This window comes from Coregonus lavaretus, assembly GCF_964263955.1.
Source record: "Coregonus lavaretus genome assembly, chromosome: 14".
Classification (NCBI taxonomy): domain Eukaryota; kingdom Metazoa; phylum Chordata; class Actinopteri; order Salmoniformes; family Salmonidae; genus Coregonus; species Coregonus lavaretus.
Window position 1 is genome coordinate 5453550 of NC_140001.1, and position 26032 is coordinate 5479581.

Below are 26032 nucleotides of genomic sequence, written 5' to 3' on the forward strand. Positions count from 1 at the left end.
CTTCTCCTACAGTTCTCAGACATCCGTATAGCTTCCTTCAAAACCTTCTCCTACAGTTCTCAGACATCTGTATAGCTTCCTTCATAACCTTCTCCTACAGTTCTCAGACATCCATATAGCTTCCTTCATAACCTTCTCCTACAGTTCTCAGACATCCGTATAGCTTCCTTGTTCTCCCTGTAGCTTCCTTCATAACTAGTAGTAGGAGACAAGCAACCATTTCCAAGACAACGTGATCTAGTCTGCGACCGAAATGGCACCCTATTCCCTATTTAGTGCACTACTTTTGACCAGAGCCCTATTGGCCCTAGTGAAAGGTAGTGCGCTGTGTGGAGAATAGGGTGCGAGTTGGGGGACACAGCAGTCATATCCTCTTCACTATTATGATTCACTAAAGTCAGCAGCAGCTATGCATTATTAACCAGATACATCTCAGACAACGGTTGAGTAAAACAATCCCCATTGACAGCAGGAAGACACCGTCGCTGTAACCTTGCTTTAGAAACATTACCTTAATAACGCGTTCCTACATAATGGATGAGTTAATACAGTTCACCATCAAGCAGTAGATAATGTAACAGCTCTATATGTAGGCGTCAGCACCATTGCAAACGGGCCCACATCATAACTCTGAGACGGAAGAAGAGAAAATGAGTCAAAAGAAAAGATCATGAAATGAAGGGATATGCGTAAATAAATGTGGCCGGAATTGAAGAAAGAAAGCAAGCAAGGTGCACTTACCGCAAACAGAGATCCCTGATAGACACATGCTCCTGTGGGAGTGAGGAGAGGATATGGGGAGATAACCACAGCGTTAACATTAAAATTCAAAAGGTAATTCTACTACATTTGTATGTTTTTTTAAAACTTTTTTTTTTTTTGTCATTTAGCAGACGCTCTTATCCAGAGCGACTTACAGGAGCAATTAGGGTTAAGTGCCATGCTTAAGGGCACATCGACAGATTTTTCACCTAGTCGGCACGGGGATTAGAACCAGCGACCTTTCGGCAACGCTCTTACCCACTAAGCTACCTGCCGCCCTACAATAGAAGCATGCACTTAAGGCCTTCTACCTACATCAATATTACACTAGGACCAGAGTAGGTAAGCGGCCTTACATAGTGTGTTTGTCCACCTGAGTCCATAAGGCTGCCTTACTCTGAACTTCACAGTGGCCTGTAGCCGTTCAAAAAGCAAGCTGTGATTTAAACAATGGAGTGGCCATGATTCTCCTTGCTCAATTGGAAGGGTAAACGTTGAGAAAACAAACTTTCGTTGCTGTGGCAGTGTGCACAAGCTTCAATACATATGGGGCTGACAAAATGACTGGGGAAATCTGATCTTGGGAAAGTGTCACCCTGAGAGTTGAACAGACTTCACACAGTAACCACAATGGAAGAGAACAACAGTGGTATATGTGACCAACCAGCTGTCGTCTGTGTACACATACAGTGCATTCGGAAAATAAGCTACAGCCTTATTCTAAAATGGATTAAATAAAAAATGTCCCTCATCAAGCTACACACAATACCCCATAATGACAAAGCAAAAACAGGTTTTTAGAAATGTTTGCTAAACAGAAATACCAACAAAGTACTTATATTTCCGTTAATACATTTGCAAAAATTTCTAAAAACCTGTTTTTGCTTTGCCATTATGGGGTACTGTGTGTAGATTGATGAAGGATAAAAAAAAAAAAAATATATATATATATATATATATATATATTTTTTTTTTTTGAATAACGCTGTAATGTAACAAAATGTGGAAAAAGTCAAGGGGACTGAATACTTTCCGAATGCACTGTACACCAGATAGCTGCAGTGAAATGTGTTGTTTTAAAGGGGCGGCCATACTAGTGTTGTTTTAAAGGGGCTGCCATGGTAGTGTTGTTTTAAAGGGGCTGCCATAGTAGTGTTGTTTTAAAGGGGCAGCCATAGTAGTGTTGTTTTAAAGGGGCGGCCATAGTAGTGTTGTTTTAAAAGGGGCGGCCATAGTAGTGTTGTTTTAAAAGGGGCGGCCATAGTAGTGTTGTTTTAAAGGGGCGGCCATAGTAGTGTTGTTTTAAAAGGGGCGGCCATAGTAGTGTTGTTTTAAAGGGGCGGCCATAGTAGTAAGACTACCTTAGTCCACTGAGCTTGGCATTCTTTCAGATTTTAGGTCTCAAGTAAAAACCTAAATCTTTTTGGCTATTACAAAGCCTCACACATGCTTATAACAGGTAACCAAACATACCTGCAGGCTGTCAGTAAAGTGTGATACCCACAGGTCTCTCTCATTTATTGAATGAAAGTCTGACCGAGTCGCCCTGTGGGAGAGGGCACCAGATCCACAGCTAAGCCTTATTGCCCTATGCTCTTGCAGAAACGTCTTATTGTGGCCCCGACAGAAGTGGCCCCACATTTCAATGTCAGATGGAGGGGGTTATAATGCAATGTTTCCTCATTCGTTTGCCAGAACCGTGATAGAATAGCCTAGGGTTATTACATTTGGGTTATAGTAAAACAAGTTTATTTAGGCATGGGTGTGAGTGACTCACTGTGAGGCATTTTATCAATTCAATCTGAATTGGAGACAGATTACAGATAAAGGCTGTGATTATAATCTGTCTGAACATTAATATTAATCACTCAGATCCTGATTCTGAAATGGGACATTTCTTCCCACAGGGAAAAGATAGCAAGGCAGCCAACTGGTTTAGATGTGATTATTAGACTGAGTGGTGCATACCTGTGTAATAACAGGTGTAGCCTATTATTTAAAGTAAAAATGCCTTGAGTTCTATTTCAGAATGTCATTACTAAAGTTGCCCAACCAGATAGAACGTTTGATGCATAAGATATAGCTGGAGCCTAAACACAGTCAAATAGACTTCCTATTTGCAAACCTTGCGCAATAGACTAAATTATAAAGAATAGACTAATAGCCTATAACCTTTTTTTGTATGTCTACTAGAGATGTTCTTTCCATAATCAATGAATAAATTGTTAATTCACTTGACTAAGAGCCAAAACACCCACCTTGTATTTCTGGAGCGGCGGTGAGTATTCCAGCCAAAGCGGCTACCAAGATCCATCGTGAACCCATGTTCACCGCATGCATACAAGGCATTAAATCCAACGGTGCTGAATGCAGTATCGTTCTAGTTCAAATCACACCGATTGTCAAATATAAATTATTGGTTCCCCGAAGTTTCAGATAAACAATAATACCGGGAAAAGTCAGCAGTGGATGTTTGACCGGGCTAGAGAATAGTTCGCATGTGGAGCTACGCGTAAAGACAGCAGGCAGGACAAACGGGAACCCTCTTTCTCCAGCTCTGAAAAACGGTGCGGGTCTGGACTCCGGAGTGAAGGAATGCAGACCCAACTGTTCGCGGCCGGTGAAACTTCAAGACAAAAACGCAGGTGTCACCGGTCGTAGATTTAAAAGCTATACAGCATGACGACGGGCGAAAATCCCTCTGGAAACCATATAATTATCCACAGCTGCGTAAGAAGCGAGCCGACGCTGTAAAGTTACTTGCTATGCAGCCTCTCCTCTCTCCAAGCCCACTTACTCCACCGGGAGGATTAAACGCTGTAGGGATATACATGTATGATGTGCGTATGCTCACAATGAATAAAATATCAAGCTGTGCATATGCCTCACTTTGAAAACTACAGCTATTTTACATCTCTCTCATTCCGATAACGTCATGCTTGAACGGGGCCAATACCCTAGGCTACCACTATAATGTTATGAGTTCTATTAGGGGCAATGGTGTAAGAAGACATTAACACTACTTTGGGAAGACCTGTATTGTAGCTATTGTATTATAGTGTTTAGGCATTAGGCATAAAGAACATTGGCTACTGGATTAAATTACCACTTATGCTCAATCACAGTCAATTCAGTCTGAGGACAGTCTGAGCTGAGATTCCTCAGCCGTCACATTGGAGCAACCTGATCTTCATTCAATGGGAAATCGCTTTTGTCCCAAACCATTGGAAGCCAAAAAAAAATTTATCCGAAAGACTCGTGGCCTTTTCCATTTCAAAACAACAGTTTCCAGCACTGCCCCCATGCATGTGTGAGATCCACAGCGTTCTCTCCAAGTGAAGTTGGCCGTGTGCATAGCTGCGGTAAGTAGGGAAGTAGGGGGGCTCAGGGTGCTGCAGAACCCCATGAAACATCCGGAAACGTTTTTATTATGATTAAATATTATTATTATTATTATTTTCACAAAAGTAGTGCACTGGGCCTTTACTAGTTCTGTATTAGAGGACCGATATAGCTGTCTGTAGCTGGGGCCCCCTAAACATCTTCCCTGTGGCTTTGGCTATGAGCAATGGAAAATGCTATTAAAATAAGCACTATATAATTGGGATAGCCTTCTTTCCAAATGCATCACCCTAAAAGTGATCTGAACTATTGTCTATCCAAAAGCCATCATTGTGAATCCCCTGATTTTGGCACCTGTTTATTTGTTCACGTTCACTAAGTGATTACATCCAGACAGCTGATATACAGTTGAAGTCGGAAGTTTACATACACTTAGGTTGGAGTCGTTAAAACTCGTTTTTCAACCACTCCACAAATTTCTTGTTAACAAACTATAGTTTTGGCAAGTCGTTTAGGACATCTACTTTGTGCATGACACAAGTAATTTTTCCACCAATTGTTTACAGACAGATTATTTCACTTCATTTCACTGTATCACAATTCCAGTGGGTCATAAGTTTACATACACTAAGTTGATGGTGCCTTTAAACAGCTTGCAAAATTCCAGAATATGATGTCATGGCTTTAGAAGCTTCTGATATGCTAATTGACATCATTTGAGTCAATTGGAGGTGTACCTGTGGGTGTATTTCAAGGCCTACCTTCAAACTCAGTGCCTCTGTGCTTGACATCATGGGAAAATCAAAAGAAATCAGCCAAGACCTCAGAAAAAAATTGTGTAGACCTCCACAAGTCTGGTTCATCCTTGGGAGCAATTTCCAAACGCCTGAAGGTACCACGTTCATCTGTACAAACAATAGTACGCAAATATAAACACCATGGGACCACGCAGCCATCATACCGCTCAGGAAGGAGCCACGTTCTGTCTCCTAGAGATGGTGCGAAAAGTGCAAATCAATCCCAGAACAACAGCAAAGGACCTTGTGAAGATGCTGGAGGAAACAGGTACAAAAGTATCTATATCCACAGTAAAACAAGTCCTATATCGACATAACCTGAAAGGCCGCTCAGCAAGGAAGAAGCCACTGCTCCAAAACCACCATAAAAACGCCAGACTACGGTTTGCAACTGCACATGGGGACAAAGATCGTACTTTTTGGAGAAATGTCCTCTGGTCTGATGAAACAAAAATATAACTGTTTGCCCATAACGATCATCGTTATGTTTGGAGGAAAAAGGGGGTACCTTGCAAGCCGAAGAACACCATCCCAACCGTGAAGCACGGGGTGGCAGCATCATGATGTGGGGGTGCTTTGCTGCAGGAGGGACTGGTGCACTTCACAAAATAGATCGCATCATGAGGAAGGGAAATCATGTCGACTAGGTGAAAAATCTGTTGATGTGCCCTTGAGCAAGGCACTTAACCCTAATTGCTCATGTAAGTCGCTCTGGATAAGAGCGTCTGCTAAATGACTAAAAAATGAAAAAATGAAATGTGGATATATTGAAGCAACATCTCAAGACATCAGTCAGGAAGTTAAAGCTTGGTCGAAAATGGGTCTTCCAAATGGACAATGACCCCAAGCATACTTCCAAATTTGTGGCAAAATGCCTTAAGGACAACAAAGTCAAGATATTGGAGTGGCCATCACAAAGCCCTGACCTCAATCCTATAGAAAATTTAAGGGCAGAACTGAAAAAGCATGTGCGAGCAAGGAGGCCTACAAACCTGACTCAGTTACACCAGCTCTGTCAGGAGGAATGGGCCAAAATTCACCCAACTTATTGTGGGAAGCTTGTGGAAGGCTACCCGAAACGTTTGACCCAAGTTAAGCAATTTAAAGACAATGCTACCAAATATTAATTGAGTGTATGTAAACTTCTGACCCACTGGGAATCATTCTCTCTACTATTATTCTGACATATCACATTCTTAAAATAAAGTGGTGATCCTAATTGACCTAAAACGGGGAATCTTTACTAGGATTAAATGTCAGGAATTGTGAAAAACTGAGTTTAAATGTATTTGGCTAAGGTGTATGTAAACTTCCGACTTCAACTGTATAAGTGAGGCTCAGACTTGGGCATACCACAATAAGTTGTCCTTTTGTACATGTTCATACTGCCATCTGGTGTTGCAGAGAGGAACTGTATTCAGCCAGTGTACCATTGAATCATTCCCTGGACTATACAATATTCTATTCTATTAATAGCAATATATTTAAGTGTTAGTTATTTAGCAGACTCTTATCCAGTAACCTCCTTTGACCATCCTTTACTCACAACATCACATTCTATTTCACATTCCATACAAGGCAACTTATTATCCAGAGCGATTTAAAGTCAATTCTAAATATGAAAATGTCCACAAGACAGTCAGTAAATCCATAATATCCTTCATACTTTATTCAATACATTATACACAGTCAGTAATACATAAAATCACAAGCACCTTCAAACATCCTTTTTCGTTGGGGTTTTCTCTACAAGTTCTTCACTCTTAAAGAGCAGGCCTTCACTCGTCTGACTGCTGACGATCGCTCGCTCTATGAAATGTCCTGTGGAGGCAACAGAAGAGAGACGGGGTGTCAGGTATATCTTGCCACAGCGCCTAGGTCTATTCCATTGGTAGTGCCTGAACCACATACGCCCCAGAGCGTCGGGGGTTCAATCCCCACATGTGCCTTCCTGTCCTTTACCTCTAACCAGTCTTTAAAATGTTCCTTTATTTCACAGCAAAGTGCTGACCTTCCTCTTAACTCTAACCTGCCTTCCCATTTCATCCCTTCATAATAATAAACATACATCCAAAATCTTCTGGGTTCTAAGTAGGGAATTCCATAAGGATGTCCCTACAGACAGGAGTACTAGTCTTCTGGGTTCTAAGTAGGGAATTCCATAAGGATGTCCCTATAGACAGGAGTACTAGTCTTCTGGGTTCTAAGTAGGGAATTCCATAAGGATGTCCCTACAGACAGGAGTACTAGTCTTCTGGGTTCTAAGTAGGGAATTCCATAAGGATGTCCCTACAGACAGGAGTACTAGTCTTCTGGGTTCTAAGTAGGGAATTCCATAAGGATGTCCCTATAGACAGGAGTACTAGTCTTCTGGGTTCTAAGTAGGGAATTCCATAAGGATGTCCCTATAGACAGGAGTACTAGTCTTCTGGGTTCTAAGTAGGGAATTCCATAAGGATGTCCCTACAGACAGGAGTACTAGTCTTCTGGGTTCTAAGTAGGGAATTCCATAAGGATGTCCCTACAGACAGGAGTACTAGTCTTTTTTTTTTTTTTGTCATTTAGCAGACGCTCTTATCCAGAGCGACTTACAGTTAGTGAGTGCATACATTATTTTTTTATTTTTCATACCCCCCCGTGGGAATCGAATCCACAACCCTGGCGTTGCAAACGCCAAGCTACATCCCTGCCAGCCATTCCCTCCCCTACCCTACATTTCTCTCTACACTCAGCCAGGGGCCAGAAGAATCATGTCTAAACCAATTTAGGATGGTTAATTTTATAATTTGAGATTAAGCTGAATTTGTCTATGATCTTCAATGCGTTTGGGAGTGATTGAGATACATTGTCTAGATATAGTCAAATATCATCTATGTATAATGAGATGACGTGATCAGTAGATTTGAGAGAAATGTGTGTAATTTCCATCGATTGACGAATTGCCTGGACAAGGGGTTACATGGATAATAAAAATAGCAAAGGAGAAATTGGATCGCTTTGTCTGCTGCTTCTAGTGATGCTGAACGGAGCGGAGCAGATATTGCCTGTTATAACTATGGCTGAGGGATTGCATATAGTATTTTAATCATATTAATGAAATTGGAGCCAATTCCCATATGTTCCAAGACAGACCAGAGATATGTCCATTCTAGTCCATTCGGCCTCCCGAGTGGCGCAGTGGTCTAAGGCACTGCATCGCAGTGCTAGCTGTGCCACTAGAGATCCTGGTTCGAATCCAGGCTCTGTCGTAGCCGGCCGCGACCGGGAGACCCATGGGGCGGCGCACAATTGGCCCAGCGTCGTCCAGGGTAGGGGAGGGAATGGCCGGCGGGGATGTAGAGCATGGCGTTTGCAACGCCAGGGTTGTGGGTTCATTTCCCATGGGGGGCCAGTATGAAAAATAAAATAATGTATGCACTCACTAACTGTAAGTCGCTCTGGATAAGAGCGTCTGCTAAATGACTATAATGTAAATGTAAATGTAGTCTATCAAAGCTTTTTCTGCATTGAGAGATAATACAGCCCAAGGATCTGTTTTTTCTGATGAAGCGTTTAAGAGATGTAATAGTCTGAGGTTATCCGAGGATAAAAGTTTAACAAACCCGCTTTGGTCCGTGTGGACCAATTTGGGTAACTAAGTCTCGAAAACAGGACGACAACATTTAGGAAAACAGTTTAATCTCTGTGTTTATTAAAGATAGGGGGCGATAGTGAGAACACTGGCTGGCATCATTACCTTTTTTTTTTATAAAAGCTTAAACCACATCTCTCCTAAATGAACCTTTGTGAACTGCTGTGTTAATCATTTCGAGCAATAGTGGAACTAATAGATCCCAACATTTTAAATAGACCTCAGAATGAATACCGTCCAATCCAGGTGACTTGCCTTTATTCATTCTATCCAGTGTCCTTTTGAGATAATTGAGAGATCGTGTCTCCAAGCGAGATTGCTTCCACTGCTGAGAGAACAGGAGTTCTAAATTCTTTTAGAAATGACTTAGTCTGGCTTGGTTTGGATTTACAATCAGAAGTGTAAAGTTCTTTATAGAAGCAGGAGAATCTTTGATTGATTCATTTGGGTTCTGATAGTAATTCTCCTGTTTCAGATTCAATAGTTGCTATATCAGCTAATTGTTTTATTACTGCGTAGCTTGTTGGCCAGTAAACGACTGGGAGGATTACCATGGAAGTAATGGTTGAGTCCAACTCGATGGATGGCAAATTCTGCTCTCTTTCTCATCAAATTAAGTTCATAAATATTTTTAAAAGATGATGTTAGTTATTAGAACTTCACTTCACACAGGTGTACAGATCCCCAGGTGTGTTGGATCTAGTGTCTGTGGGTGTGTGTTATATGTGTGTGTGTGTGTGTGTGTGTATGCGTGTCAAACGAAAAACTCAACGAGGTGGTTAAAGGCGGCTGTCCGTCAGATAAAACAAATAAATTGCATTCCTCTCGCCCACACCAAATCGCTTCAGATACATTCTTATCTGAGTTCTCACAACATACCTGTGGTCACACGAATTGAAACCTATTCCCTGTATAGTGCACTACTGTTGACCAGGACACACAGGGCTTCTGTCAAAAGTAGTGCACTATATAAGGAATAGGGTCCCATTTGGGACGCTGCCTGTTTCTCATAATGACATACCGCTCTTTCAGTCAGAAAACCTCATTATAAAAATGTGTGGGTTTGGTTTGTTTGGAGGCTAAAAGCACACCTATCTAGCACACTATCACATTGCATTTGCAAGGCTTTGTATTAAATAGTTTTGCCAGCCCAGTGCCGTGGAATGTGTAGTTCAATAACTATAATGAGAAATCATGGGATGTGTAGTTCAATAACTAAAATGAGAAATCATGGATGTGGAGTTCAATAACTATAATGAGAAATCATGGATGTGTAGTTCAATAACTATAATGAGAAATCATGGGATGTGGGATGTGTAGTTCAATAACTATAATGAGAAATCATGGATGTGGGATGTGTAGTTCAATAACTATAATGAGAAATCATGGATGTGGGATGTGTAGTTCAATAACTATAATGAGAAATCATGGATGTGGGATGTGTAGTTCAATAACTATAATGAGAAATCATGGATGTGGGATGTGTAGTTCAATAACTATAATGAGAAATCATGGATGTGGGATGTGTAGTTCAATAACTATAATGAGAAATCATGGATGTGGGATGTGTAGTTCAATATCTATAATGAGAAATCATGGATGTGGGATGTGTAGTTCAATAACTATAATGAGAAATCATGGATGTGGGATGTGTAGTTCAATAACTATAATGAGAAATCATGGATGTGGGATGTCTAGTTCAATAACTATAATGAGAAATCATGGATGTGGGATGTGTAGTTCAATAACTATAATGAGAAATCATGGATGTGGGATGTGTAGTTCAATAACTATAATGAGAAATCATGGATGTGGGATGTGTAGTTCAATAACTATAATGAGAAATCATGGAGCGATTAATAGCATTTAGCGCTGTTTTGAAGTTTAATCAATTCGCTGCCTAAATAAGTCCCTGAGAGCCCTGAAGCAGGGGACAGGGGACAGGGACTATACAGGTGTACATTGTTGTACTCGCATGTCTGAGGCAACCATAGAATTACATAAAGAATAATTCATAGGATCTCTGTGGAGGCAACTATATTTAAAATGTGTCAAATAAAATACAATCATCATCATCATCATCATCGTGGTATGTACCAAAGATAACCAGCCGATGGGAACACACTTGCTGTGTGGGTGGTATCCAAGTTTGTATTGCTGAGGCACCATTCATATGCATTTTAACTCTAAAGCCCAATGTGATATGACAGATTCACTTTAAAAGCCTGGTGTTTGTCAAATAAAATGTATTCATCCTCATGGTAGGTACATACCGAAGCTAGCTGGCCGGTGGGAGCAGACATCCTTGACGACAGTCTGTATGTTGGCTATAAGCTGCTCCCTGGGCATGTTCAGCTGGGGGTAGGAAAAAAGGTAGACTCAGCGAAATGACGTTGCCACGAGCAGCAACGTAGACATTGTGATAAGCGAGATAATGTGATTTGTACCGAATACAAGGTGAAGTATTGGATTCTTTACACAACACACTAAGACAGGGATGGGCAACTGGCGCCCCATGGTAAAATAAATAAATAATAATAAACAATAACAATAATAGGGGATGACTCATTCGAGGTCTCAACTTTAATTAATTAATTAATATGCCATTTAGCAGACGCTTTTATCCAAAGCGACTTACAGTCATGCGTGCATAATTTTATTTTTTGTGTATGGGTGGTCCCGGGGATCGAACCCACTACCTTGGCGTTACAAGCGCCGTGCTCTACCAGCTGAGCTACAGAGGACCATGTTGAGAGTTAGAATAGTGGAATAGACGAGGTGCCATTTTGAAATGTGGTTGTGCATCAGCAGTATCTCTCTTGTTATGTCAGTCACTGACAGTCACTCAACTAGCCCATGAAAGCAATCTTTGCTAATATATACACTTACAAGACCACCAGGCTTGATTGAGTGGGCTGTTTTAGTGGGCTGTTTTAGTGGGCTGTTTTGGTGGGCTGATTGAGTGGGCTGTTTTGTCGTAATGTGGTGCCTGTATTTCCTTAAACTTTTATTTTATAAAATACGTCATTGAGAATTGTCTTTCTTTCATAATAACTTTTTTTGGTCAACATAACAACTGGTGGTGTTGGACACAGTCACCCATACAGATAGGAGCTAGCCTGTCTGCATTCCTGATTACTGTAACCGCTAGCTTACCTATAGAATACTGACATAAGCTCAGAATCACTTGTGTGCAAACATGGTCCTGTTATATCAATTGCTGTGCTCATCAATGGACAGTTCATTACCTCCGTCAGATGAATATGGAGCTTAAAGTGATGTTTGTATTTATTTTTGCAATAAAGATGGTGACGGTACAATACTATACATTTACAATAGGCCTATATCTAAAACTAAACACAGCCTAATGAGATATATACAGTGCATTCGGAAAGTATTCAGACCCCTTGACTTTTTCCGCATTTTGTTACATTACTTATTCTAAAATGGATTAAATTGTTTTTTTTCCCCCTCATCAATCTACACCATTTTTTTTTTACATTTTAGTAATTTTGCAGACGCTCTTATCCAGAGCGACTTACAGTTAGTGAATGAATACATGTTTTTTTGTTTGTTTTAATATTAACAACTGATATACCAGAGGGAAGTGAAAAACCAGAAACCCATTTAAGCCAATATGGAGTAAACTGGAAAAATCTTCCCTGATCTCTCTTAAAACAATCGAGCAAGCTCCAGAAAAATGTAGCCTTCTCATTAACTATTCACATACATTATTGACTGTCACATTAGGTGTCTCGGCGAGCAAGGCATGAAGTGGCACAAACTGCTCAGTGTTCAGTGCCAGCAGAGGACCTGAACTACTTCTCTCCCTGACATCCACTTCGGTGGAAACGACTTGGCATACACCAAGAGGACAGCAGACGCGCTGATTGAGGTGGTCATCCGAATGTTTCGCGCACAGCGGACGAGCTGGATGTTCCAGTGGGACCAGAAGATAAACAAGGTCATAAAAAGAAGGCCCGGTGCTCCGTCAATCAGCTGGTGTACACAATCCGCAGTGTGTCCCTGGGATGTACCGTAGGATTGGAGAGTCCAGTGCCACTTGCGTGTGCGCACCGGTGTGTGTGTGTGTGTGGTGTGTGTGTGTGTGGTGTGTGTGTGTGTGTGTGTGTGTGTGTGTGTGTGTGTGTGTGTCGGGACAGCGGGCAGCATAATGTTTTTGTTGTTCATTCACTCAGTACTGACTGAACGTTTATTTATCTTGCTTGGTCAAAATAAATAGTCTAAAACAGATGACGTGTTGAAAACAGTCACATAGCAAACCGAGTTCGCAAGCATGGAGTTCTCTTTTGACTGCACAAAGGTCGTGCAAGCAAGCAAGCAATGATGTTGGTGTTGTTTAAAGTGGGTGCACTCGCACCCCCTAGCTACTTTTTACTTGGAATGGCGACTTCAGGTTTTCGGGAATAAACTGAAAAGTAACTTGACACCGTCAATCAGTCAGCGCACATTTGGATTATAATGACAATAACACAATTGCATTGACAGATGGAATCAATGCATAAAGTTAGGGCTGTAATGTTAGCTAGCTACATTGCCAAGCAACCCAGTGACTATATAATATAATAATAATAATAATAAGCCATTTAGCAGACGCTTTTATCCAAAGCGACTTACAGTCATGTGCGCGCATACATATTTACGTATGGGGTGGTCCCGGGGATTGAACCCACTACCCTGGCGTTACAAGCGCCATGCTCTACCAATTGAGCTACAGAGGACCATACTAGTGTATGGAGTAACGTAAGCGAACGTTAGATGAGCAATGCCATTGCATGTATTATACATTAGCACTGTGGCAGTTTCCTAAAGTATGGTGTTGATTATGAACTTTACTTAGCTAGGTGTTCTTTGTGGAAGAATGTGGGACAGCTACATTGTCAACATTGAGTTGTGCCGGTGTATGACCCATCCATATACCCTCCCCTCGAGATACTACCCTTCTGAAATGCCTATAATCTAAAGCTGTGAGATATCCTCGCCCAAGAACTGCCAGACCCCTACATTTGTTTTGTTAAAGTTTGTATTTTTTGTTTTTAAAGCGACTGATTCTACTTGTAATGAAAAGCACTTTGTAAAATAAATATATTACTATTATACAGCTAACGTTACAACAGCCTGATTGGCTTGTAGCTAGCTAATGTTACAACAGCCTTGTTTGCTTGTAGCTAGCTAATGTTACAACAGCCTGGTTGGCTTGTAGCTAGCTAACGTTACAACAGCCGTGTAGCTAGCTAATGTTACAACAGCCGTGTAGCTAGCTAATGTTACAACAGCCGTGTAGCTAGCTAACGTTACAACAGCTGTGTAGCTAGCTAATGTTACAACAGCCTTCTTGGCTTGTAGCTAGCCAATGTTACTGGCTAAAGTTAGTTGGCTAGCTAACTGGCAATAGCAGCCACGGATGTTCGCCATCTTATTTGTGCTTATTTGTTTGTGCTCTGATTACACGCAAGTGTCAAGGCCAACAGTTTACACATATATCTTCCATAGCTAAATATAGCTACCTTCCTTTGCTTGTAGCTTTCCTCTCATACGACTGATGTTAACTAGCTACTAGCACTGTTGCTGCGCAGCCCATGTGTTTTGGTCCGGTTTTAGAACTCGTGAGATTCGGCTGAAAAGATGTTAGCATTGTGAGAAATTTTACAAAAAAAAAGGTAGCACATCGTTGGTTCATAATGGACAGAAATGAGCACGAGAGCGATAAATTATACATTTAATAAAAACCGTTGCACCTACAAATGTAGTCAATCTGACATTATTTTAATCCAAGGCTCACTTCATGGATGCTATAGTCTGGTTTTAATCCGACGTCTAGAATTTGAGCATGTGGGTGCAGAAAATACTCTGAAAACTAAATTGCTAATGACCCTGTTAAATGATCTGGAATGTGGTTCTCGGTAACGGCCGGACAGCTCATGACGAGAGGTGGTGAGTGTGTTGTGTACCTCCTAGTTGATTTGCGAATTTTCAACGACATTGGTTTCATATTGGCTTAGATATGATGGTAGGGAGATTTTAATTGAACATTGGGCAATCGCCCCCACAACAATTACACTGTAGTTACTCTAGAACAGGAATACAGCATGTTAGTAACTTATGAATCTGGTAGAGATTTTTGGTATGTGAAGATTACACACATATGCTTATGGTTTGGGTGTATGAATGATTGTAGGCAATTCCCAACGCCTTCAGACTTACCGTGCCGACTCTAGTGATGACAGTGTTCCTTCAGACTTACCGTGCCGACTCTAGTGATGACAGTGTTCCTTCAGACTTACCGTGCCGACTCTAGTGATGACAGTGTTCCTTCAGACTTACCGTGCCGACTCTAGTGATGACAGTGTCCTTCTCCGCTACGTACTCATGGCCAGTCTTGAACAACTCCAGCATCTTGGGAATGTCGACTCCAACCGACCCTGAAAGGGTGAGAGAGAGTGAGAAACATGGTTATCATGTACTCCTAACTTCTACCTCTCTGAGCCTGGTTCCTCTCAAGTAAAGCTGGGGCGATAAACCGAAAATTATGACACCGACCATAACGATCACTTATCGCAGGCATTTTGCCGATATCGTTCATTATGATAAGTAGCCTATACTAAAGAAATGTGAAGTTTCAAAGTAAATACATTTGCTAATATGAGTGATATTTAAATGGGACAATTGATGGCTACAACCATCAAACTAGCAGTATTTCAAAAACTGTGGTGCAGATTAATGTTAGAAACCTAAAATGTATCATCTCATCAATTCAGGCAATTTGTCACAATATGGATTTTTGTCCATATCGCCCCGCTCTACTCTCAACGTTTCTTTCTTCCTGGGAGTTTCTTCGCCACGGTGCTTCTGCTTGCTCTTTGGGGGTTCTAAGGCCGGGTTACTGTAATGCACTTTCGTCAAATGTAAAAGAGGACTATACAGTGGGGAAAAAAAGTATTTAGTCAGCCACCAATTGTGCAAGTTCTCCCACTTAAAAAGATGAGAGAGGCCTGTAATTTTCATCATAGGTACACGTCAACTATGACAATCCAGAGGAGATCTGCATGGAGGAATGGGCCAAAATACCAGCAACAGTGTGTGAAAACCTTGTGAAGACTTACAGAAAACATTTGACCTGTGTCATTGCCAACAAAGGGTATATAACAAAGTATTGAGAAACTTTCGTTATTCCACCATAATTTGCAAATAAATTAATTACAAATCCTACAATGTGATTTTCTGGATTTTTCTTTCTCAATTTGTCTGTCATAGTTGACGTGTACCTATGATGAAAATTACAGGCCTCTCTCATCTTTTTAAGTGGGAGAACTTGCACAATTGGTGGCTGACTAAATACTTTTTTTCCCCCACTGTATGTGTAAATACATTTTGATTGATTGATTACGGGAGTGTGACCTACCTCTCTTGTTCTTAGGGAACTTCTTGCGTAGTTTGTTCTTCAGAGGCAGTAGTTTGGAGATCATGTCTGGGACGGCTACGTAGAAGTCTGCATCCACTTCATCATCTAAGATCTACAATCATTAAGGACAACAGGTTGAGACATTAGCTAAAAAAAATGTGTGTGTGGGGGGGGGGGGGGGGGGGGGGGGGGGGGAGAGAGAGAGAGAGAGAGAGAGAGAGATGCAGGGGAGAGAGAGAGAGAGAGAGAGAGAGAGAGAGAGATGCAGGGGAGAGAGAGAGAGAGAGAGAGAGACAGAGAGAGAGAGAGAGAGAGAGAGAGAGAGAGAGAGAGAGAGACTTGTGAAACTCACTCTCTGCACAAGGTCGGCCCCTCCCACAAACGCTGCTCCGTTCTCCTGGGCTACTTTAACTTGATCAGGATTCTGTACAGAAACAGACAGACACAAAGAAACAGTGTCCTTTATTTACATAGTATCACCGTATGAGCACAATGCATGGGACCTTTCCTGACATAGGGATCTATGAACGTAACTCACAATCACACTAACATGTCAAAATCACAGTTCATTCGTCACGTGCACAGGATACAGCAGGTGTAAACGGTACAGTGAAATGCTTACTTGCAATTCAACAGTGTTATGGAACGTTACATTAAGTGTGTATATTTTAACTAAGAATTCACCCTGACGAGTCTAATAAAATATATTCATATAATAAACTCAGCAAAAAAAAGAAACGTCCCTTTTTCAGGACCCTGTCTTTGAAAGATAATTCGTAAAAATCCAAATAACTTCACAGATCTTCATTGTAAAGGTTTTAAACACTGTTTCCCATGCTTGTTCAATGAACCATAAACAATTAATGAAAATGCACCTGTGGAACGGTCGTTAAGACACTAACAGCTTACAGACGGTAGGCAATTAAGGTCACAGTTATGAAAACTTAGGACACTAAAAGAGGCCTTTCTACTGACTCTGAAAAACACCAAAAGAAAGATGCCCAGGGTTCCTGCTCATCTGCGTGAACGTGCCTTAGGCATGCTGCAAAGAGGCATGAGGACTGCAGATGTGGCCAGGGCAATAAATTGCAATGTCCGTACTGTGAGACACCTAAAAAAGCGCTACAGGGAGACAGGACGGACAGCTGATCGTCCTCACAGTGGCAGACCACGTGTAACAACACCTGCACAGGATCGGTACATCCGAACATCACACCTGCGGTACAGGAAGGCAACAACAACTGCCCGAGTTACACCAGGAACGCACAATCCCTCCATCAGTGCTCAGACTGTCCGCAATAGGCTGAGAGAGGCTGGACTGAGGGCTTTTAGGCCTGTTGTAAGGCAGGTCCTCATCAGACATCACCAGCAACAACATCGCCTATGGGCCCAAACCCACCATCGCTGGACCAGACAGGACTGGCAAAAAGTGCTCTTCAATGACGAGTCGCAGTTTTGTCTCACCAGGGGTGATGGTCGGATTCGCGTTTATCGTCCAAGGAATGAGCGTTACACCGAGGCCTGTACTCTGGAGTAGGATTGATTTGGAGGTGGAGGGTCCGTCATGGTCTGGGGCGGTGTGTCACAGCATCATCGGACTGAGCTTGTTGTCATTGCAGGCAATCTCAACACTGAGCGTTACAGGGAAGACATCCTCCTCCCTCATGTGGTACCCTTCCTGCAGGCTCATCCTGACATGACCCTCCAGCATGACAATGCCACCAGCCATACTGCTCGTTCTGTGCGTGATTTAATAATAATATAATAATAATAATAATAATAATAATAATAATAATAATAATAATATGCCATTTAGCAGACGCTTTTATCCAAAGCGACTTACAGTCATGTGTGCATACATTTTTACGTATGGGTGGTCCCGGGGATCGAACCCACTACCCTGGCGTTACAAGCGCTATGCTCTACGATTTCCTGCAAGACAGGAATTATAGTGTTCTGCCATGGCCAGCGAAGAGCCCGGATCTCAATCCCATTGAGCACGTCTGGGACCTGTTGGATCGGAGGGTGAGGGCTAGGGCCATTCCCCGCAGAAATGTCCGGGAACTTGCAGGTGCCTTGGTGGAAGAGTGGGGTAAAATCTCACAGCAAGACCTGGCAATTCTGGTGCAGTCCATGAGGAGGAGATGCACTGCAGTACTTAATGCAGCTGGTGGCCACACCAGATACTGACTGTTACTTTTGATTTTGCCCCCCCCCCCCCCTTTGTTCAGGGACACATTATTCCATTTATGTTAGTCACATGTCTGTGGAACTTGTTCAGTTTGTGTCTCAGTTGTTGAATCCTGTTATGTTCATACAAATATTTACACATGTTAAGTTTGCTGAAAATAAACACAGTTGACAGTGAGAGGACGTTTCTTTTTTTGCTGAGTTTATATGCCACTTAGCAGACGCTTACAGTACAGTAAGTGCATACATGTTTTGTATGCGTAATGTGGGAATTGAACCCACGACCTTGATGTCGCTAGCGACACTTTCTTACTAACTCAGGCTGTAAGCCTCTTTTACTGAAACATGCTAGTTGACATACAGATCATGTATTTTCATACATCACTGCCAGCTCAACAAAGAATTTCAATAGAATGACTGATTAAAATATAAATGACTTTGGAGGAACTCAGCAAGGTCCATCAAGGAAGACACAGCAGACCTATCAAATTAATATTTAGTTAGGATGAAGGGAGATTAAAAAGTGCTAACAGTATTTATCAATTGATACCAGCAGTTGATAATAGTTGATAGTAGTCAGATAAATTACCTCTGTGAAAACTGCAACTTTGTTGACTTTTGTCTTGAACGGGTGTGGCAAATGAACTGTGCTGACAAAGGGATCCACTTTTTTCTGGAAGAGAAGATTCAAAACAAGCATGTTAATACATCATTGTGCTGCTGTGACCTCAACGCCTACATAAAAACAAATATGCGCACAGCAGATGCAGAAATCTGGATTTTACTAAGCAATATTTACCTTCCTAGACTTCCATGACATACTGTAGGTCACCATGACAACACAATGTGTGCCTCCCAAATGGTACCCTATCCCCTATATAGTGTACTACTTTTGAATAGAGCTCTGGTCAAAAGCAGTGCACTATATAGGGAATAGGGTGCCATTCTCTGGTCTAAAGCAGTGCACTATATAGGGAATAGGGTGCCATTCTCTGGTCTAAAGCAGTGCACTATATAGGGAATGGGGTGCCATTCTCTGGTCTAAAGTAGTGCACTGTATAGGGAATGGGGTGCCATTCTCTGGTCTAAAGTAGTGCACTATATAGGGAATGGGGTGCCATTCTCTGGTCTAAAGCAGTGCACTATATAGGGAATAGGGTGCCATTCTCTGGTCTAAAGTAGTGCACTATATAGGGAATAGGGTGCCATTCTCTGGTCTAAAGCAGTGCACTATATAGGGAATAGGGTGCCATTCTCTGGTCTAAAGCAGTGCACTATATAGGGAATAGGGTGCCATTCTCTGGTCTAAAGCAGTGCACTATATAGGGAATAGGGTGCCATTCTCTGGTCTAAAGCAGTGCACTATATAGGGAATAGGGTGCCATTCTCTGGTCTAAAGCAGTGCACTATATAGGGAATAGGGTGCCATTCTCTGGTCTAAAGCAGTGCACTATATAGGGAATGGGGTGCCATTCTCTGGTCTAAAGCAGTGCACTATATAGGGAATAGGGTGCCATTCTCTGGTCTAAAGCAGTGCACTATATAGGGAATAGGGTGCCATTCTCTGGTCTAAAGCAGTGCACTATATAGGGAATAGGGTGCCATTCTCTGGTCTAAAGTAGTGCACTATATAGGGAATAGGGTGCCATTCTCTGGTCTAAAGTAGTGCACTATATAGGGAATGGGGTGCCATTCTCTGGTCTAAAGTAGTGCACTATATAGGGAATAGGGTGCCATTCTCTGGTCTAAAGTAGTGCACTATATAGGGAATAGGGTGTCATTCTCTGGTCTAAAGTAGTGCACTATATAGGGAATAGGGTGCCATTCTCTGGTCTAAAGTAGTGCACTATATAGGGAATAGGGTGCCATTCTCTGGTCTAAAGCAGTGCACTATATAGGGAATAGGGTGCCATTCTCTGGTCTAAAGTAGTGCACTATATAGGGAATAGGGTGCCATTCTCTGGTCTAAAGTAGTGCACTATATAGGGACTAGGGTGCCATTCTCTGGTCTAAAGCAGTGCACTATATAGGGAATAGGGTGCCATTCTCTGGTCTAAAGTAGTGCACTATATAGGGAATGGGGTGCCATTTGAGACGCAACCGACCTCTTCTTTAAATCAACTATTAAATTCTTTCCTCCCTGTTAAATGTTTTATCTTGGTTTTGAGTGCTCTGAATGGTTTCTGCATTTCAACATCAGCTTTGCCTAGTTAAAGGCAATCTATGATTTCTACATCAATATTTGGACTTTTATATTCATGATACAGTACTGTGAGGAACCATGTCCACCACCTGAAAAGTTTTTTTTTGTTTGTTTTTTTACATATTTGGACATATGATCTTCATTTCAACACCGACAGATAAAGGTAACCTAATTTAACAAATAACCTAAATTATATTTGCAACCATATATTAAACAAAAATCTACAGAAATGCCAATTCCTTCTGCGAAAAAAATAAAAAAGTACACCTCACTTCAATAGCTTGTGTTGCCCCCTTCGGCAGAAATCACTTAATGTAGGTGTTTCTATCAGTCTCTTCCATCGACCGGGAGGGGTTTTTGCCCACTCTTGTGTGATGTTTGAGGGCTTTCTTGCATGTAAGGCCCGCTTCAAGTCCCCCTCAGCATTTCTATAGGATTAAGATCTGGGCTTTTACTCAATCACCCTCCATTTCTTACTTTTGATAAACTTCCAGTTCAGCTTCAGCTTTTTTATTTTACCCTTAATTTACCAGGTAAGTTGACTGAGAACACATTCTCAATTACAGCAACGATTTAAGTGTTATTTGTTAAATTAGGTTATCTTTATCTGTCAATAGTGTTTTACATTTTACATTTTAGTCATTTAGCAGACGCTCTTATCCAGAGCGACTTACAGGAGCAATTAGGGTTAAGTGCCTTGCTCAAGGGCACATCGACAGATTTTTCACCTAGTCGGCTCGGGGATTAGAACCAGCGACCTTTCGGTTACTGGCACAACGCTCTTAACCACTAAGCTACCTGCCGCCCCAGATAGGCATATGTCCAAATACAATAAGTCCAAAAATAATAATTCTTCATTGGTATACTTACTTCCTTACTGCACTGTATATGGCCATCGATCATTTAAGCACTAGGCCCGAGGGCGTGTGGTATATGGCCAATATACCACGGCTAAGGGCTGTTCTTATGCACGACGGAACGCCTGGATACAGCCCTTAGCCGTGGTATATTGGCCATATATCACAAACCCCCAAGGTGCCTTACTGCTATAAACTGGTTACCAACGTAATTAGAGCAGTAAAACGTAATGTTTTGTCATACCTGTGGTATACGGTCTGATATACCACAGCTTTCAGCCAATCAGCATTCACGGCTTGAACCACCCAGTATATAATCTTCATTATATACAGCCCCCTGTAGCTCAGTTGGTAGAGCATGGCGCTTGCAACACCAGGGTTGTGGGTTCGTTTCCCACGGGGGGCCAGTATGAAAATGTATGCACTCACTAACTGTAGGTCGCTCTGGATAAGAGCGTCTGTTAAATGAAAACATTATGTTTTACTGCTCTAATTACATTGTGTCATGACTCTCCCTGGGTGAGGATCAAAGGCCTCACATCAGCTTTTATTTTATTTCACCTTTATTTAACCAGGTAAGCCAGTTGAGAACAAGTTCTCATTTACAACTGCGACCTGGCCAAGATAAAGCAAAGCAGTGCGATAAAAACAACAACACAGAGTTACATATGGGGTAAAACAAAACATAAAGTCGAAATTACAACAGAAAATATATATACAGTGTGTGCAAATGTAGCAAGTTATGGAGCTAAGGCAATAAATAGGCTATAGTGCAAAATAATTACAATTAGTATTAACACTGGAATGATAGATGTGCAAGAGATGATGTGCAAATAGAGATACTGGGGTGCAAATGAGCAAAATAAATAACAATATGGGGATGAGGTAGATGGGTGGGCTAATTTCAGAATGGCTGTGTACAGGTGCAGTGATCGGTAAGCTGCTCTGACAACTGATGCCTAAAGTTAGTGAGGGAGATAAGAGTCTCCAGCTTCAGAGATTTTTGCAATTCGTTCCAGTCATTGGCAGCAAAGAACTGGAAGGAATGGCGGCCAAAGGAGGTGTTGGCTTTGGGGATGACCAGCTGGAGCGCAGACTACGGGTGGGTGTTGCTATGGTGACCAATGAGCTAAGATAAGGCGGGGATTTGCCTAGCAGTGATTTATAGATGGCCTGGAGCCAGTGGGTTTGGCGACGAATATGTAGTGAGGACCAGCCAACAAGAGCGTACAGGTCACAATGGCGGGTAGTATATGGGGCTTTGGTGACAAAACGGATGGCACTGTGATAGACTACATCCAGCTTGGCAAATGGCTGACAACAACCAGACCCTCCTACCCACAGGGGGGCAGTGCCGGTCCTGACACCTTAATACTGCCATAAATTAGAGAGGAGAATCTCTCTGGCACTCTAGTATGGTGAAAGGGATGCCTTTTTTTCCAGATACTTTTTGCCGCCCAAAAACTTCAACATCCAACAATGAACATTGGGACAATATATTTCAAAAATGCAAACGTTGGGAATGATGAGAAATGGAATATGGAAAATTAATGTATATTTTGTGATGTCATTAAAAATGGTATAAAGGTGTTATAAGGAAAACATTGTGACTTGAAGAGCTTTTACACTGTGTATATCAGGTTTACACAGCCTTTACCTTGGGTAGAAAATATCAAGGAGGAAGACAATGTTTTCGTGAAGATAGGAATGTGATTTTAGCTTTCTAACAAAACTTTTGCCTCGTAACTAGTCACGCCTGAGGGAGCTCAGAGAGCGTGTCAGTATGATGGAAACGCCCCTCTTCACCAGAGTGCATAAAAGATTGAGATAAGAATTATCAGATCAGACGGAACTCAAGCTGCAGCTTTTGTCCATATTGGTCCCGACCCTGAAAATCAACACAAGGTGAAGACGACAACGTTGCCTCCACTAACAATCAACGTTACGGCTGAGTAGCTGTTCTAAGTACTGTATCTAAGAAGGTGAATTTAAGTGGGACCATCCTGTTACTCTCTTCAAGCCATCGTCTACTACACTGCTCTCATCACCCCACAGGGGATCATCGACACGGCTGATTAGCCGTCCTCAGAAGACCACTTCCAGAACGAGTGAAAGTAAACAGACAACTAAGAAGAAGGACACTGTGACCTCGTGGACAATCTGAGCCTTACATCTAAAAGGCCATCCGAAAGAGAAGGCCCAATCGACCCCTTCCCACGAAGGCCTGGGTCCAACAGAGATACACGATGAAGACCTCCAACACGTAAATACATGCATTGCTTTTCTTTCCCAAACGGGCGGCAGTTCGGGGCAAAGTATTAGGATTACTGTGAGCATAGGTCCATATGTATCCAAGTGTTTTCTCTCCCTCCCTCTTTAACTCGCCACTTTTGTAACAAGTGTCATATTGTGTTAAGTTTCTAATCCCTGCCTACACCGTGTACGTGTTTGTATCTTGTGTTATAATTTTTTAACGAGTTAGTAAATAGATAATGAAATCAATTTGTGTGGTACGGAATGATCAGTAAGACCCGGGTTCGTGCAGACTTAAAGAGCCTACGACTTAAGAGAAGATACAATCTATCTGCAATATTAAGCTGATCCATCCCCCCGAGAAAAAAAAAAAAAAAAAAAAAAAAAAAAAGAGCCTACGACTTTCAGAATGAGATTGATATGAGGTAAATTATTAATAAATGACTTAAAATGATAAGATATCTTTAGAAACGGCAACTCGTTACACAACTTCTCCCGTGGTGCCCCAAATTCCTATTGAGTTAATTGTTACATGATTAATTTAAATCAAGTAACAATTAAACATAGCAGGTAATTATTCGATAAATAATAGTCATCACAATAATGAAAGTCACGTCAGGACAGTTGGTAACCTCGTGCCTTACTGCTTTAATATAACATGAGCTTAGTCAAACTGTCTAACCCATAGGAACCCAAAATAAATGCATGTTTTCTTTATTTGTAAACAATGTAATTGTAAACAAACACTGTATAGCCATAAACATGGTTAAAACTATAATATTGATATCATGGCTGGTTAGACCTTGCATCCATAGCTATGTCTATGAATTTGAGAGTGGTTATTTTCCAGCCCCATCCCTTAGCCTTTTACCAAAACAGTGGCAGGTTTGCCATTTTGTTGTTGTTTGAACTGCAGATTGCTGCTTTAATGAGGGGACATGTCAGTGCTACTCCACAGACAGGGACATTGGAGACTCTCCTGGGGAACTGTGAGAAGCTCGAAGCATACATTTTATGCCACATGAAACCCTTGGGAGGAGTGACATCCACCACCTAATATACAGGCCATATAGCGGCGCCTCGTGTGATGATTATGAACTGTGCGTTTTTACATCCAGAAACTGGATTCATGCAGAGCCATGTATTAAGATTTTGGCCAGGTTTTAGAACGGCTGCCATGTTAGCTCCTCTCTTCTCAACATGTTGGTGACGTAACAATAGAGCACCTCCGACAGTTCCCTATGAAAACGACACGCTGTAAGCTCCGACAGTTCCCTATGAAAACGACACGCTGTAAGCTCCGACAGTTCCCTATGAAAACGACACGCTGTAAGCTCCGACAGTTCCCTATGAAAACGACACGCTGTAAGCTCCGACAGTTCCCTATGAAAACGACACGCTGTAAGCTCCGACAGTTCCCTATGAAAACGACACGCTGTAAGCTCCGACAGTTCCCTATGAAAACGACACGCTGTAAGCTCCGACAGTTCCCTATGAAAATGACACGCTGTAAGCTCCGACAGTTCCCTATGAAAACGACACGCTGTAAGCGCCGACAGTTCCCTATGAAAACGACACGCTGTAAGCTCCGACAGTTCCCTATGAAAACGACACGCTGTAAGAAGACAAGAACTATATCAAAATCAGACATCTTCTGCTAGTCCGTACCTTTTTCTCCAGCTTCATGTCCAACTTGAAGTTGATATAAACTGGCTGGTCCAGAGGTGTATAGTCCAGCTTCTGGAAACTCTTCAGCAGGTCCACGGCCACCGCTGTCTCATGCACCGGCTTGGGGTAGAACCTGGTCACGTACACGTCATCCACCGGCACCCACGCCGTCAGCCCATACGGTTTGTGACGATCTGTGTCGTCTATAACATTCTTATTTTTCTTCTCCACTTTTTTCTCTTTGTCATCTTGTTTGTCTTTTTTCAACGCCCTGTAGAGAGAAAATATGTTTGTGTTTGTTCAACGCCCTGTAGAGAGAAAATATGTTTGTGTTTGTTCAACGCCCTGTAGAGAGAAAATATGTTTGTTCAACGCCCTGTAGAGAGAAAATATGTGTGTTTCTTCAACGCCCTGTAGAGAGAAAATATGTTTGTGTTTGTTCAACGCCCTGTAGAGAGAAAATATGTTTGTGTTTGTTCAACGCCCTGTAGAGAGAAAATATGTTTGTGTTTGTTCAACGCCCTGTAGAGAGAAAATATGTTTGTGTTTGTTCAACGCCCTGTAGAGAGAAAATATGTTTGTTCAACGCCCTGTAGAGAGAAAATATGTTTGTTCAACGCCCTGTAGAGAGAAAATATGTTTGTGTTTGTTCAACGCCCTGTAGAGAGAAAATATGTTTGTTCAACGCCCTGTAGAGAGAAAATATGTATGCGTTTCTTCAACGCCCTGTAGAGAGAAAATATGTTTGTGTTTGTTCAACGCCCTGTAGAGAGAAAATATGTTTGTGTTTGTTCAACGCCCTGTAGAGAGAAAATATGTTTGTGTTTGTTCAACGCCCTGTAGAGAGAAAATATGTTTGTGTTTGTTCAACGCCCTGTAGAGAGAAAATATGTTTGTTCAACGCCC

The 26032-nt window shown here is 41.8% G+C and overlaps 2 protein-coding genes across 2 annotated transcripts in view; both read right to left on the reverse strand.

The window, feature by feature from the left end:
* Nucleotides 1-3087, reverse strand: part of LOC311141908 (extracellular matrix organizing protein FRAS1-like) — a gene marked incomplete at both ends in the record, with an annotated part of 243729 nt that extends 240642 nt beyond the window's left edge. The window contains 2 exon segments of the mRNA XM_084177414.1: nt 742-773; nt 3021-3087. Of these exon segments, the coding sequence (XP_084033540.1) occupies nt 742-773; nt 3021-3087 (99 nt within the window).
* A 3457-nt stretch (nt 3088-6544) lies between these two features.
* Nucleotides 6545-26032, reverse strand: part of LOC311141647 (large ribosomal subunit protein uL1m-like) — a 30417-nt gene continuing 10929 nt past the window's right edge. The window contains exons 3-9 of the mRNA XM_084177045.1: nt 25127-25397; nt 18735-18818; nt 16308-16379; nt 15956-16067; nt 14878-14975; nt 10806-10887; nt 6545-6722 (exon numbers count right to left, since the gene is read on the reverse strand). Coding sequence (XP_084033171.1) covers nt 6619-6722; nt 10806-10887; nt 14878-14975; nt 15956-16067; nt 16308-16379; nt 18735-18818; nt 25127-25397 — 823 coding nt within the window. The 3' untranslated portion in view covers nt 6545-6618. The remainder of the gene's footprint in view (nt 6723-10805; nt 10888-14877; nt 14976-15955; nt 16068-16307; nt 16380-18734; nt 18819-25126; nt 25398-26032) is intronic.